Source organism: Cydia strobilella, chromosome 12, assembly GCF_947568885.1.
Source record: "Cydia strobilella chromosome 12, ilCydStro3.1, whole genome shotgun sequence".
Classification (NCBI taxonomy): domain Eukaryota; kingdom Metazoa; phylum Arthropoda; class Insecta; order Lepidoptera; family Tortricidae; genus Cydia; species Cydia strobilella.
Genome location: NC_086052.1, coordinates 5,416,939 through 5,430,726, shown reverse-complemented (window position 1 = coordinate 5,430,726; position 13,788 = coordinate 5,416,939). Strand labels below are relative to the sequence as shown.

The following is a 13,788-nucleotide window of genomic DNA, read 5'->3' as shown; positions in this document are numbered from 1 at the left end:
AAACGTAATCACTAAAAATATAAAGATACCTAGTTTATTTTCCAAGTAGGCTACAATAATGCGCTTATGAACGTCAAATAAAGCTGCTCCCCGCCGCCGGCTCTAACCCTACACCTCTGACTCGAGAAGATTTAACTCCTGCTTAAATTGTGGGTGTATCTACAAAACAAAAGTCTGTAGTCGGTGGTTTATATGTTTCTTTAGGGCCCTCCACACTCATGCGCGAATCACAGCGCGAAGCCGCGAACGCGAGTTTGGAGTCTAGTTTGCGAATCAGCGAAATCGACTCCACACTCGCGTTCGCGGCTTAGCGCCGCGTAGTCTGGAGCATGCTTTTGGATTTGGCATAGCTAAATACATATATTTTTTAAAGGTTGCAGCGCCATCTGTTAAGCTTCGCGCGTTTTTGCTCATTCGCCTAACTCATAAGGGCCCTCCACACTCATGCGCGAATCGCGGCGCGAAGCCGCGAACTCGAGTGTGGAGCCGTTCGCGGCTTCGCGCCGTGATTCGCGCATGAGTGTGGAGGGCCCTTTATGCGTACAACCTTCGCACAACTTAAAAATCTTCGTGCGAATATCGGTGTCCCGTTTAGTCATAGTTGGTCAAGCAAATCTTGTGTAGAAAAAGGCGGCAAATTTAAAAAATTAGGCGCGAAGGGTTATCGTACCATAGAAAATTTTAATTTCGCGCCTTTTTCTACTGACAAGATTTGCTTTACCAACTATAGGATACCTTTTAGCAGTGCCGGCCCGAGTCCTTCATCAGGGTAGAGCGAAATCCCGCTGTCACGCCACTCCAAACGTATTTTGAGCCCGCGCCACACTCGCCTTTTAAAACTTAATTTTTTTTCTCATTTGCCATTTTGGCACCCCCCTTGCCATCCGGCGCCTAGATCGGCCGCTCCACTCGCTCTACCCTAGATCCGGCCCTGCCTATTAGTCTATACTTACATTGCCCTCAATGATGTATCCAGCTACAATGGGCGCCAATAGACCCGTCAAGTTGGCGAGACAATTGGTAAACGCCATCAGGATGCCGGCGAAGCGCGGCGAGATGTCCAAGTGGTTCACCTGTGGGAACATCAGAGTGGGATTAGGTATATTAAAGTAATTATTGGAATCAACTTAATATAAGTACTAGTAAATATTCTATTCACTGTGTGGGTTAGACATTAAATATAGAAATACAAAGACGTTAAACACATTGCAAGCTATACTATTGTTGTCCAACTGGTTAGACTTGACTTGAGATTTTCAGTTTTAATACAGACAGCTAGTACTTTCGACAGTTTATTGTAGTTTATTGTTCTGAATTTAAGCGAGATAAAATTATTCTGTAAATTGTTCTTACGTCAGCTAAAGTCATCATATAATCGTACTCCTGTACACAGAACTTCCCCAAGGATCTCCACTATCGCTACCGCGCGCGCTACCCTCATCTTAATGCACCATGTCGGATGTACCTTCTCCGACTGCGTTCTACTATCACCATTCGAGAACCTTTCAGCCCGAAACTGTGAAGTGCAAGAAAGTAATAAGTTACCTTGAATCCAGAGTAGATACCACCGTTGAGACCGACACCGATGGCCAGGATGGCGACGGTGGCGGATTTGTCGCAGCCTGTGTTGGCGGCGATGAAGAGACCGATGGCGGGGCCGTATTCACCTGGGGAAGAGTAATATAAGTTAGTATGCATCAGTATCAGTACAATCAGTGGCGTAACTAGGGGGAGGGGGGCAGAGGGGGCAAGTGCCTCGGGCGCCATCCAAGGGAGGGCGCCAAAATGGGCAAAACGCAGCAGCGGGGAAACTTTTGACAGTCGTCAGGGGGCGCAAATTTGGTGACTGCCCCGGGCGCCATCTCCTCTAGCTCAACATAATAAACTTAGAGCCCAGCTCTTGTCGGAACAAATGCCGTCATTTATTCTCTGCCACAGTCCGTATACCTATTACTTACGCCAAGTGCTACGTCGCAAGTACCTATGGCTCAGCCATTCATTGTCACTGCCCAGAGTTAGCGTAGAAAGACTCTTTTCACCCTCGAAAAGCGAGGAAAAGGCGGAAAGTGCGACTTTTCTAGTAGCAAAGTAAAATTGCTAGAGCTGATGAGCTGTATCTAATGTGATTTTTCTCAGGCGATGGCCGATACAGTGATTATATTAAGCTCCCTCCACACTCGCGTTCGCGGCTTCGCGCCGCGATTCGCACACGAGTATGGAGAGGGCTTTAGGTACCTACTAATTATAATATAACTAGCTTTTGCCCGCGACTACAATTATCAGGCAATACATTAAATCTCTCAATTTCACCCCCCTTTTCACTCTCTTTAGGGATGATTTCCAACATCAAAACTATCCTATGTCCTTCCTCGGGTCTCAAACTATCTCTATGCCAAATTTCAACTAAATCGGCTCAGCGGTTTAAGCCTAAAGAGGTAATACACAGACAGATAGACAGACTTTCGCATTTATGATATTAGTATGGATGGATTAACTCACCAATACTGTTGATGATCTTCCTGACTTGCGTGTGGTTGAAGCGTCCGCTGGACAACATCCAGTCGGCCACCACGGAGATGAACATCGAGAACAGCCACATACACAGGTACGGGAGGGCAGATACGAAGCCGTTCTGCAAATAGAGGAAAAGAAGTAAGTAAGCAAGTCGAGGCGAATTTTCGTTCAGCGCGTGACACCCAGTACATCCGTAGTAGGAGTATTATCGTTTCAATATATACTTACTCTTGCAAGCCAACTTCGTCAGTAAAAAGAGGCGATTCAAAATGTGTATCCTTCGCGCATAATTTTTTTTAATGACACCTTTTTCTACTGACTAAGCTGTCTTGTGGAGTTTTGTTTTGTATCTCTATCGTATCGTGCGTCACTCTCGCTTCCATGTTAGGATTCGTATAGCGTGTGGCGTGAAGCTGTGTGCTACTTTGCCTGACCACATGCAATAAATAGGTACCGATGTGGGTCTTTTTACTACTACTACTACTACTTAGAAATAAAGTCAGAAGTTTGAAACAATGCTTTTCTAATAAACATACATTTTATCCAGACTATTAATATCAACTGATCGCCGGATTTTAAAGGCTTGTACCTTGTAATATGCGAACTATATTGGATTATTTCAGACCGTTGATGAAACGCGACTCTGTTACGGCCGGGATCGATGGTTCAATTGATTCATTTTGACAAGCATGTAGCACTTTGCATTCGGCAGTCTGATCTAGATTCATTAAACGTATCTAATATAATATAACATAAGTACTCCGGCTTCGCTACAATCGCGACAATAAACGTTTGACACGGGGTCCTCGGTTCAGCCCCGGTCAATTGGATAATTGAGTTGAGCTCGTAGCGTGATTGCAGTTTTTGATCCAGTTCGTATTTTAAAATTCACTGTATAAGTTTGTCTTCATTGTTTTTTAAAGGTATGACCAAGTGGATGGATGTTCTCGTCTTGTTTCGTTAGCATATTTATGTTTCCTGGGTCACTTTTTAAATTCATAGTTATGTATTTGGGTAGGTAATAATATAGGGTAGGGGGGGTGAGTTACACTGTTGTCTCCTGTACGAACTAGGCCACTCGTAGCAATGACACTTATGAGTGAATGCATAGGAAGTAGATTGTCATACTGTCACAGTTAACTATTTATAAACCTTATTACAGCCAAATAAGGTCTAATTGTGATAAGTGTGTTGCTGTTTAATATATCCCTGTCACACACTCGTCGAGTGCCATGGGAAGTAACGAGGAAATTAGGCAGAGACATAGTGTGGGAACGTTACTCGTCACATGCTCCTCGTCATGCCCACCGCTCCCTATTTTGTCGGCACGAGTCAAAGCACTGGTGCGGAGGGTCGCGATTAAATGCGCGAGTAGACCAGTGTGTCGCCAGAGAGGGCATCATCGTGGCAACGCGAGGAGCATAATGTGGCGGGGATAAATACGTACATCCTTGATGGAGAAGTGCAGCACTTGCCGCATGAAGGTGGGCAGCTCCGTCATCAGGGTCTCGTAACCGTAGTTCTGCCCCATGTGCGCCAGCATGATCGCCCAGAACGGCATGGACAGCAGGATCTTGCTCCACGGGATCGGTGGTGACTGGAGAATGGAAAATATTAATTTTAACAGTTCTATATACATTGTTGTCATCATTTTCAGAAGACTGATCTTTATTGCTGGCCTTACGCCCATCGTCGGCCGAATGGTAACCTCATTATCATCATATTATCAGTCAAAAGACGCATAGGCCTCCCCGAGGATTTTCCACGACAACCAGTCGAGCGTTGCCCTAATGATTAAGGCTCGATTAAGGCCTAATGCAATGGTTCTCGGCAATCTTGACTATTTCTCTCTGATCTCATCGATTTTTCTCTATTAACGGCCATCGGTTCTACACGTAATGCCCCAAGAAAGATACCAAAGTAAAACGTTAATAAATTCCAATACTCACGCTAGACCCAGCAGCGCCCCACAGCGAACTAAGAATATACTTCTTCTCAGCTTCCTTAATCTTCGGACAGTGCTCCGGATCTTCGGACACCAGGAACAAGAAGGACAGTGACCACACCGTGCCCACGAGACCGAACACGTAGAAGATGGACGGCCAGCCGCCAGAGAAGCCGTATTCAGACAGGAGACCGGATAGCGGCATTGAGATGACCGTGCCGAATTGTGCTCCTGAAAAAAATATATTATTATGTTCACGCGTCAGTAAAAATATGAAAGCGATTTATAATAAAAGTTGTAGAAAATTTACAAAAGAATCTTTCAATATGGAAACAACACTTAGTATATATATTTTTTTTTTATTCTCCTATACGATTACCTTTAATGTGTTTTGTTAACACATATTCTGTTTTTTTTTATTAAGCTGATATACCAACCAACATTTTATTAAATATCAACACTATTCTTAAGCTGGCGACAAATTGTCGGATGTGCTAAGAGGATGTGTTTATCATCCTGTTCATAAGAATATCGAGAAAAAAAATCAATTGAATAAATCAATTTGGAGTTGTTAATTGGGTTATCATGATTTCAAGCACGACCAAAATACACTGTACTAATTTACTACGCATTTGCCTATGTATTTAGCACATTTTTAATTACATTGTCGTAGTCGTGTTTTATATGAGTCATTGGTCTTTATTGTGAATTAACTAATATTGATGTCTTACCAGCGTATACAGCGGCTCCCATTCTACTCCTCTCGTTGGGTGGAATCCACTTGGCCAACATGGCGTGAGAGCACGGCACTATAGGACCCTGCAAAAAAACAAACTCTAGTCAATACGCCTAAAATGTAAAGAAAATACTTTTTAAATACATTATCAGAACATGTTCGTATTTCCTTGACCTTCAGCCAGGTTTTGAGAGAAAGGATAGTTTATGTAACATTTTAGATTTAGGCATTCAAACTGTTAAATGTTACGTACCTACATAATTTTTCGTTTGTTTTTATGTGTCACTTTGATACTCAAAAGTCTAACGATGACACTATTTCATAGTCCTTGTGGACATGAATATTTCAGGACCAGTTGCAGCCTGAAATCCGGTTACACCAAACCATCTGTTGTTTCCAAAAATGTCATTGTGTCAACGTTGATGAAACCAAACCAAGTCATCAGTCTGCCAACACTGTACATAATAATTATGCTCTGGACTCACCTCACCAAGACCCTGGATAAAGCGGACCAAGATGAGCCACTCGTAGCCTTTCTGAGCCGCTATGGGCACCAGTAAGCCGAAGACTGAGTTGATTAGCATACCAAAACCGAGAAAGAAGCGCGCTCCGAACCTGGAAGATTAATATTTTTTAAGTGATAGTCAGTAAACGAGCTCAACTCTATTATATAAAACAATATAATAATGTTCTAGTATATAAAACAAACGAAATAGAGTAAAAACAAGTTTTGTATGAAAAACTTAAATTCGCTGTATTTTTTTTAATACACAAACTAATTACAGACCTAGATATACCTATCCTATTGTAAGTACAAAGTTTTGAGAGCAATCTAGGTAGTTGTTTTAAAATAAGAGCGCGCGTAACTACGTTTGTATGGAGAATCGAGCTTGCCGGAGACTTAAAACATCGTCTAACCTCTTTGATAAAATTCCAAACGGGATCTGTGTTATGACGTAACCGTAGAAGAACGATGACAGGATGTAGCCCTGAAGAGTGGAACTCCACACAAATGATCCGTCTTGCATTGTCACCTGTGAACAAATGGGTACAAATAATTAGAGTGATAACATATAATTTGATGGACTTAATCGCAACTGAACGAGGTTGGTTAGGTACATTTCTAAAGGCTTTGTCCGGTTTCTTTAACAACGACAATTCAAATATATTTTATTAATAAGATATACACTCCAACACAGTTCCGTATGAGATGAGGACCTTAATATACTATATGTATGTATTTCATGCTAATCGGAACACAAAATTCTTTCTTATTACTTTTTTAGTCATGTTAAGCTGCCGGGCATATTAATGTCGCTTAAAAGTCTTTGCTTACGGTGGCGTCGTTGATCGGGTCGCCACTTTCCCGAATAAAGGTTGAGGGAGGTGATGGCTGAAATATGCGTCATACTCGTGAACGGGTGCTAGTGCTGTTTGTGGAGATCGGTCTAGGTAGGTTTACACGGGCTATGTTTTGTAACTTTATTGTTGAGTGGAATTGACGTGAGACACTTCATTCCGTTCTTGTTTACACGTGTTGGTCCCACTTACAGTGCTGTTCCTTGTATCCATGCCGCACTCGTCGTCCGTGGCTTCGTGGGTTGTCGGCAGTGCCCTGTGGTTGACCATGGCTACTATACACATGTTGGTCCTACTTACAGTGGTGTTCCTAGTGTCCACGTCGCACTCGTCGTCCGTGGCCTCGTGGGTTGTCGGCAGCGCCGTGCGTTTGACCATGGCTACTATACACATGCTAGTCCTACTTACAGTGCTGTTCCTAGTATCCAAGCCGCACTCGTCGTCCGTGGCCTCGTGGGTTGTCGGCAGCGCCGTATGATTGACCATGGCCACGATGGCCACAGACATGTTGGTCCGCATGACGTAGGCGTTGGCCATACCGAGGAACAACATGAAAGTGACGAAGTGCCGTTTGCCGAAACCACCTGGAAAGAAAATAAATAAGATTTTTTTTTTAATCGGCCTCGTATTTCCGATAAAAGTTTAACTCTAACTCATAAACATTTTCTGAAGCTTATGCTTATGCTTTTATAATAATTATAATAAATAGCGGATGAAACAACGCGTCAAAGTAGATGCCAAAAAGTAGAAGAGATACCTTTCTTAAATACTTTCCAAATACGAGTATGTACTCGTAGAGATAAATCTCTACAATTCGTGTTCAATAGTATCTGTTTAATTGTTCTAAATCTGTTTGAGAATGGTAAATATGTAATTTTAATAAGAAGTCTGACTCGCTACTTTGGATGCTGCCATGTACAGTCACCAGCAATTTTTAAATGTGTTACACAGCGAAGGCCTCAAAAATATGTGACGCGCTCTTATTGCGCTACAAGAAAGATCGTGTCAGATATTTTGCGGCCTTCGTTACGTAACAAGTTATTGCTGGTGACTGTACACAACACACTGTAGGTAATTAGTTATACAAATATTTTTCATTATAGCATATCGTAATCGTAGTTAAATATACCTATGAAGAGTGAGGAAATTAGCCATTAAATATTACATAATTTTTGGCAAGGAATTCCTAGTAATATTTCAAACAAATCTGGTAGTACTGGCGTCAAGGGCACTGCCGGTGTTGGCTCGCCAAACGGCAAATGATCACATATTGCCAAGATGCCAAAGATTTGGTATTAGTACTTAAAACATTAATTAACTACTGAACATATTCTAACTAATATTTTCTAATATATTTCATAAAGTATGGAAATTGGATTAGGTAGTTGCTGCACCGCTCGCAATAACCCAGTGTGAGCGCGACACACATAGGTTAAAGTTTAGATTAAGATTACCTTATAAAAGTATGATTTTTTTGAAAGTAGGTATATACACAAGCTTAAAAACCGGGCCTTCTTTGACGTAGGTACCTTAACTTTTATATCTAATGGGTTTAATATAGTATTTTATACAATCGTGATATAATAGAGTTTTCAGTCGAGTACCGTGTTTAGGCAACAAAGCTTGCTGAGTTGCCTAAGTAAGGTACGAGATTGAAAAGCTTGATTATATCACTGTTGTATACAATATTTTTTCTACGAGTCATCTGAAATAATAATTTTTTTACCATAAAACCTAAATTTAATGAAAATTGGTAAGTATCTCAGTAGACAAAAATAGTCGCGCGTTTATGTCTTTTCTATAGGAGCGCAGCGATACGTCATTGGTCAAATTCTTTTATAGTTGACTGCAGCGTAACGAAATGAATATTATAGTTGAGTTGGGAGTCCATACATGAAAAGTACGCAATTATAGTTTAGTAGGTATACGAAATCTTAATCCAACCATTACAGTCGACGAGTAGAAAAAAGTATTTAAGTCCTTTCCGTATTTTCACTTTTGAACTGATATAGTGAGGTGCATCTTATGCAACTGAAATTTGATAAGATCCTAGCCCAGCCTGCCACAATTATAGGAACATCGTGGGCACTCAAACGTAAATAAATCAATGTAACATTTGCATTTCCACGGAAAATCCAAAAATGTATTCCACTCTTACATTCCAGTTTATATAGTGGCGCCAAATAATGTAAACACGCCCTGCGCGCCATCAATCTAATGACGCCAAATGACTAAAATGACGCCCACTCACACACTTGGCCGTTTTTTTTCCATCTATGGGTGGTATCCCACCATTCCCACCTATCCAATTTCTTGGTCCAATGTGCATTGCGGTCCAATCCAATGTACATAGCGTCTCACTCTGTCTTTAAGCAAAATGTGAGACTCAAGTTAAGGTTTAACCAATGCAAAGCCAGGGCGGGTCGCTAGTGCTATTATAATCCATATCCCTGATATGTTAAAGCAGCACTTATGTGTTGATCCTTAAGGAAAATAAGTATCTAGTTATCGACTTAATTAATGAAAACCTACATCTTAACGAGTCTGCCGCAAATTGCAGCGGGTGAAGCATTTGAAATGCAACCAATGAGATGTCGTACGGCTGCGGCCTGAACACTTTCTTGTTTTGATGAACCATAGTCAGACGAACTAGATCACTTTATTAAAACACAAAAATTCCGGAGTGGACTAGAAGGCCCACGTACAAAGCGCGAAGACAAAACTAACAAACTGTAATAGATGTCATATATTAAATAAAAAGTGACGAAGCCCTCCAGACACACAACACAAACACAAATCAAAATATTTAATAAAATAATTTGATTTGTTCCCAAACTTGTTCAAAACTAACAAAGTATATCTACGCGCTTAACTCACGACCTCTTTGTCCTGCAAAAGAAATGTATACGAATCCTGGCAAATATACGGATCCCAAATAGTTGCCGTCCCTTTTTCAGACAATATGAGCTACTTACACTTCCGGCAATATACATAATGGAGGCCGTTATCTTCGCTAGAAAAAACCCCGATCTATTTGAAGCTAACTAGAAAAACAAACTAAAAAACAAAAAATTAAAAACTTTTCTCATACAGAAATGTTACTACTCAGTGGAGGAGCTTTTAAATGAGGAAACCTAGTCGCTGTAAGAGAAATTAACTATCAAGCATAGCAATTAAGCAAATATTGACATTGAATTTATTATTGTAATTATTTATACCTCATACATATACAAAAAATCTCTCTAACCAATTATTAATTATACATTAATTCAATTATTAATTATAAATAATAGCATGCATGGCCTGTAAATGAAATTTAAATGTAATTTAGTAATAAGCTAGATATAAGACAATTTGTGTGCCCTGACAGGGTGTCATGGAAGCTTCCTGTATAACTTCAATAACATCTCATGTACATGACTTTTACAAATAAACATCTTATCTTATCTTATCTTAAAATATGTTTTATTGAAAATGATTATCGAAAAAATTTAAAAAAATTACCTGAACACTATTGTTTTGTCAGTCAGCAGCAAAATGGCTCCAATACTACAAGTACGGTACTACGAAAGGAATGTAGGTGTAGGTACTCCGTAACTTCGTAAAAGATAGACCATTGGATACAATTTATTTCCACTAATAAATAATATCCAAATCCCAACAAAGTGTATGTCAAAGTGTCATTTTAAACCACGCACAATAAATAAATACGTCCGGAACGATTCATTCAAAAAATATACGTCAACAAATAAAAATAATTGCTTTTATGCACTGAAGCCAATGAACTAAACGCATTCCTTAAAATAATTATGTATTAGGGTTCCGTACCCAAAGGGTAAAAACGGAACCCTATTACTAAGACTCCGCTGTTCGTCTGTCTGTCTGTCTGTCCGTCTGTCACCAGGCTGTATCTCATGAACGGTTATAGCTAGACAGTTGACATTTTCACAGATGATGTATTTCTGTTGCTGCTATAACAACAAATACTAAAAACAGAATAAAATAATAGTACGTTATGATACAAGTGTGCTAAGTTGGTCATTACACACGAGGCGATATTGTGCGCGCGAGCTGTAAGCGAGCGCGCAGTAAGAAAGCCGATGTGTGTAATGACCAATGCACACGCGTTTCGTTTCGTTTCGTTTCTTTTTCAACACACTTGCGAGAAAAAAAAGAAACTCATATTAATCAAATTTTAATAGTTAAAACAGTTAGTATTGTGTGTTGCATCTGTCATACTGCCGGCCGCCCCTCGCCCCGGCCGCGGGCGGCGCGGCGGGCGGGCCGGCCGGGCCGCGCACCGCGCAGGCGGTCGGGCGCGCCGGTGCCCGCCAGTCTGACCAATTAAAGAAGGCTCTCCATGCATATTATTAGCAATCAGTTACCTTCTTAACTCAGTCGGATAATATAATGGAAAAGCACGAGTGGAATAATACACTGAAAGAGCACGCGTGTTTAATATCTAGGATTATGAGCCAAAAATCGGTGGAATAAAAACGTCGTTTTGAGCAAGTGTGTTGAAAATATATTTAAGTGGAGTTCCCATACAACAAACGTGATTTTTTTGCCGTTTTTTGCGTAATAGCGTAATAGTACGGAACCCTTCGTGCGCGAGTCCGACTCGCACTTGGTCGGTTTTTAGTTTAATTACGCAACTGAAACACGTGCGTGAAATTGGAGTGGAAATGACCTCTCACGGATATGTGACGTCACAACGTGGGTGGTCGTGAAATTTTCGCCTCACGTACGGGCCGTGTGCCGACGCACGTTCATAAAAAGCTCTTCGTCTTTGATTTGAGATTGTAACTAGTATAATGTGATCCCGCGGCTGGTAACATTCGTATAGTTACGGGGTTAGACTAATACTGGACCCCACATGTGGTCCAGTAACGGTATAGGTCGGTAACGTTTTTGAATTGATGCGTAAGACGGTCTTGTAGATATATATCTTATGTCATTTTCGTTATGTTTAGGCAAACAATGACGTTATATTGCGCAAGAGACTGTGTGTACTGTGTAGACGGGAAAAAAATTTTGGCTGTGTCTGCTTTCTTAGACTAAATAGTTTTATTAAAAATACTGTATATCATCCGTTTCCGCTTTTTAAACGTCCGTATGACCTTTAAGCGTCTAGGCTGCATTTCCACTGAAGCAGAGATGAGCGGAGATAAGAGTAATCAATTGTAGTAGTTGTAATTCACATTTCTTCTCGCTTCGCTGGATTACAACTTAACGTGGACAAATTTTGTTAGCATTAAATGTAGGTATAACCTAAAAGTTTTACGATGGTTGTTTTAACTTAAGTGTTAATAATTAAAATATATTTTAACTAGTAATTGATATATTAAAAAGGATTAAGTATATAAACTGTTGATAAAGTAATGTCCACAAAAAGTGCCTGATTACAATCGTAATCTCGCTTGTTTGTTTACATTATTTGTCTTTTCTATTGAACTCCACTTTATGCTATTGGTGGTTTCCTCTCATCTCCGACTCAGTAGACACGTACTGCCAGATAGTGCCTAGATTACTGCCAGATCATTACATATGTATTAAGAGTCCCCGGCAAGCTCGGTTCTCCATACAAACGTAGTTACGCTCTCATTTTAAAACGACTAGCTAGATTGAAACGAAGTTTTAAAATGAGAACGAAACTCCGTTTGTACGGGAAGGTGAAATTCAGTCGAGCTTGCCGGGGACTTAAATGCTATGAAAAGTAGATAGGTACCTGCATCCGCTTACGATAAAAAAAAGTGTAGGTACCTTTCTATTTTTCGTAGCATTTAATACCTATGTAATAACCTGGCAGTAATCTAGGCACATTCAGTTCCACGGTCAAGGCCGTCTCTATTGTGTTTGTCACAAGCGGTAAGCACATGCAGTCAGCTTGTTTTTCAGCCTATTCAGATTAAATTCCATTTGGTGACAAATTGTATTTTAGAGCTTAGATAAAAGAAAAAAATAATTGCTTTGTTATTTGTCAGGTTTTCCGTCGTAACAGGGGTAACAATGCTTTTTGACCTGTCCACTACCGCTTTCATGTAGGTATGTCTTTGTTACAAAGCAGCCTTACCACGACGTCCACGACTGCCTTAGCAGGGTCAAACTGACATATTCGCTAACTACTGCGGATCTTACTTTCTATACATCTCGCTCGCACTACGCGAATACGAGCGAGATGCATAAGTAAGTAACGCACACGCTAGCGAATATGTCAGTGTCAAACTGGGGCCCATTTCTCGAACGGCATTAGAGTAATATTATTAGTCAACGAACTGTAAAATCGTATGGGTTACACACTAATAATCTTCTCTTCTTCTTGCCAAAGTTGCCATTTATTATTCATAAATTGCCAATTCACTGTGTACCTCTATATTCATTGTATGAAATTGTCAATACTAATACGTTGATATTTACAATTTGGTCCTTCGATCCGGATCATAATACTTCATTCTACGCTCTTCATTATACTACTCGATAAGTACGGCTACTACCGGGGCCTATTTCTCGAACGGTTTTAGACTAATATTATTAGTGTTAGTGGGGTGGGAGGAGGTTAGCCAAGCTGCCCAAGACCGAAGTCAATGGAAAAATAAGATACGAGCCCTGCACCCCAGCAGGGAGTAACAGGAAGTCAACGAACTGTAAAATCGTATGGGTTACACACTAATAATCTTCTCTTCTTCTTTTCCTGTTACTCCCTGCTGGGGTGCAGGGCTCGTATCTTATTTTTCCATTGACTTCGGTCTTGGGCAGCTTGGCTAACCTCCTCCCACCCCACTAACTCTAATAATATTAGTCTAAAACCGTTCGAGAAATAGGCCCCGGTAGTAGCCGTACTTATCGAGTAGTATAATGAAGAGCGTAGAATGAAGTATTATGATCCGGATCGAAGGACCAAATTGTAAATATCAACGTATTAGTATTGACAATTTCATACAATGAATATAGAGGTACACAGTGAATTGGCAATTTATGAATAATAAATGGCAACTTATTACATAACATATTATATACAACATATAGCTTTGCGGTTAAACACGATTACATAAAATCGAACAAGTACTTTGTAAGTAAACCGCAACGATTATAACACTAATAACATGCATTACCTACATGATTACATAATTTTAACTGTCAGTAAAATGAACATAATTATGTATAAACGAAATAATTTGTAGCATTTTTGGCACATTATGGATATTTATGAGCCATGTCCATTGAATCTATTGAT

General features: G+C 40.3%; 1 protein-coding gene across 4 annotated transcripts in view; it reads right to left on the bottom strand.

Annotated features, from left to right (window-relative positions):
• Nucleotides 1-13,788, bottom strand: part of LOC134745980 (putative inorganic phosphate cotransporter) — a 77,258-nt gene that overhangs the window by 2,179 nt on the left and 61,291 nt on the right. For 2 of the 4 annotated variants that reach the window (XM_063680137.1, XM_063680138.1), the window contains exons 2-10: nt 6,963-7,138; nt 6,114-6,229; nt 5,681-5,810; nt 5,191-5,278; nt 4,464-4,690; nt 3,962-4,111; nt 2,500-2,632; nt 1,546-1,667; nt 954-1,073 (exon numbers count right to left, since the gene is read on the bottom strand). In XM_063680137.1, the coding sequence (XP_063536207.1) occupies nt 954-1,073; nt 1,546-1,667; nt 2,500-2,632; nt 3,962-4,111; nt 4,464-4,690; nt 5,191-5,278; nt 5,681-5,810; nt 6,114-6,229; nt 6,963-7,138 (1,262 nt within the window). The other 2 variants (XM_063680141.1, XM_063680139.1) reach the window with 2 other exon arrangements.